This window comes from Nestor notabilis, unplaced genomic scaffold (genome assembly GCF_000696875.1).
Source record: "Nestor notabilis isolate BGI_N333 unplaced genomic scaffold, ASM69687v1 scaffold11592, whole genome shotgun sequence".
In the NCBI taxonomy this organism is placed as follows: domain Eukaryota; kingdom Metazoa; phylum Chordata; class Aves; order Psittaciformes; family Psittacidae; genus Nestor; species Nestor notabilis.
In genome coordinates this window covers 135323-135688 of record NW_009916995.1, presented here as the reverse complement: position 1 = coordinate 135688, position 366 = coordinate 135323, and the positions used below count along the sequence as shown (strand labels likewise).

General features: G+C 45.6%; 1 protein-coding gene across 1 annotated transcript in view; it reads left to right on the top strand.

The window, feature by feature from the left end:
• Window positions 1–366, top strand: part of RSPH1 (radial spoke head 1 homolog (Chlamydomonas)) — a 9187-nt gene that overhangs the window by 570 nt on the left and 8251 nt on the right. The window contains exons 2-3 of the mRNA XM_010024865.1: window positions 1–41; window positions 163–268. Coding sequence (XP_010023167.1) covers window positions 1–41; window positions 163–268 — 147 coding nt within the window. The remainder of the gene's footprint in view (window positions 42–162; window positions 269–366) is intronic.

Below are 366 nucleotides of genomic sequence, written 5' to 3'. Positions count from 1 at the left end.
CATACGATGGGGAATATGAACATGGTCTCAGAAATGGGCAGGTAAGACAGTCACAGAAGACAGTGGCTGTGCTGAAGTTGCAGCAGTTCTGTTCATTTGGACATTGCATTGAAACAAGGTTGAGGACTTACAAGTATTTTATCTATACCAAATATGTTTCAGGGGACTTACAGGTTTAAGAATGGTGCTCGCTATATTGGAACGTATCTTCGAAACAAGAAGCATGGCCAGGGGACTTTTTTTTACCCGGATGGATCAAAATATGAAGGTAAAACACTGAGCATGGTTGCAAGGATTTCTGTAACTGAAGGGACGCATTTCCCCCCTCATCACCCACCCCTCCTATCCCCCCCCCCCCCAGACAGG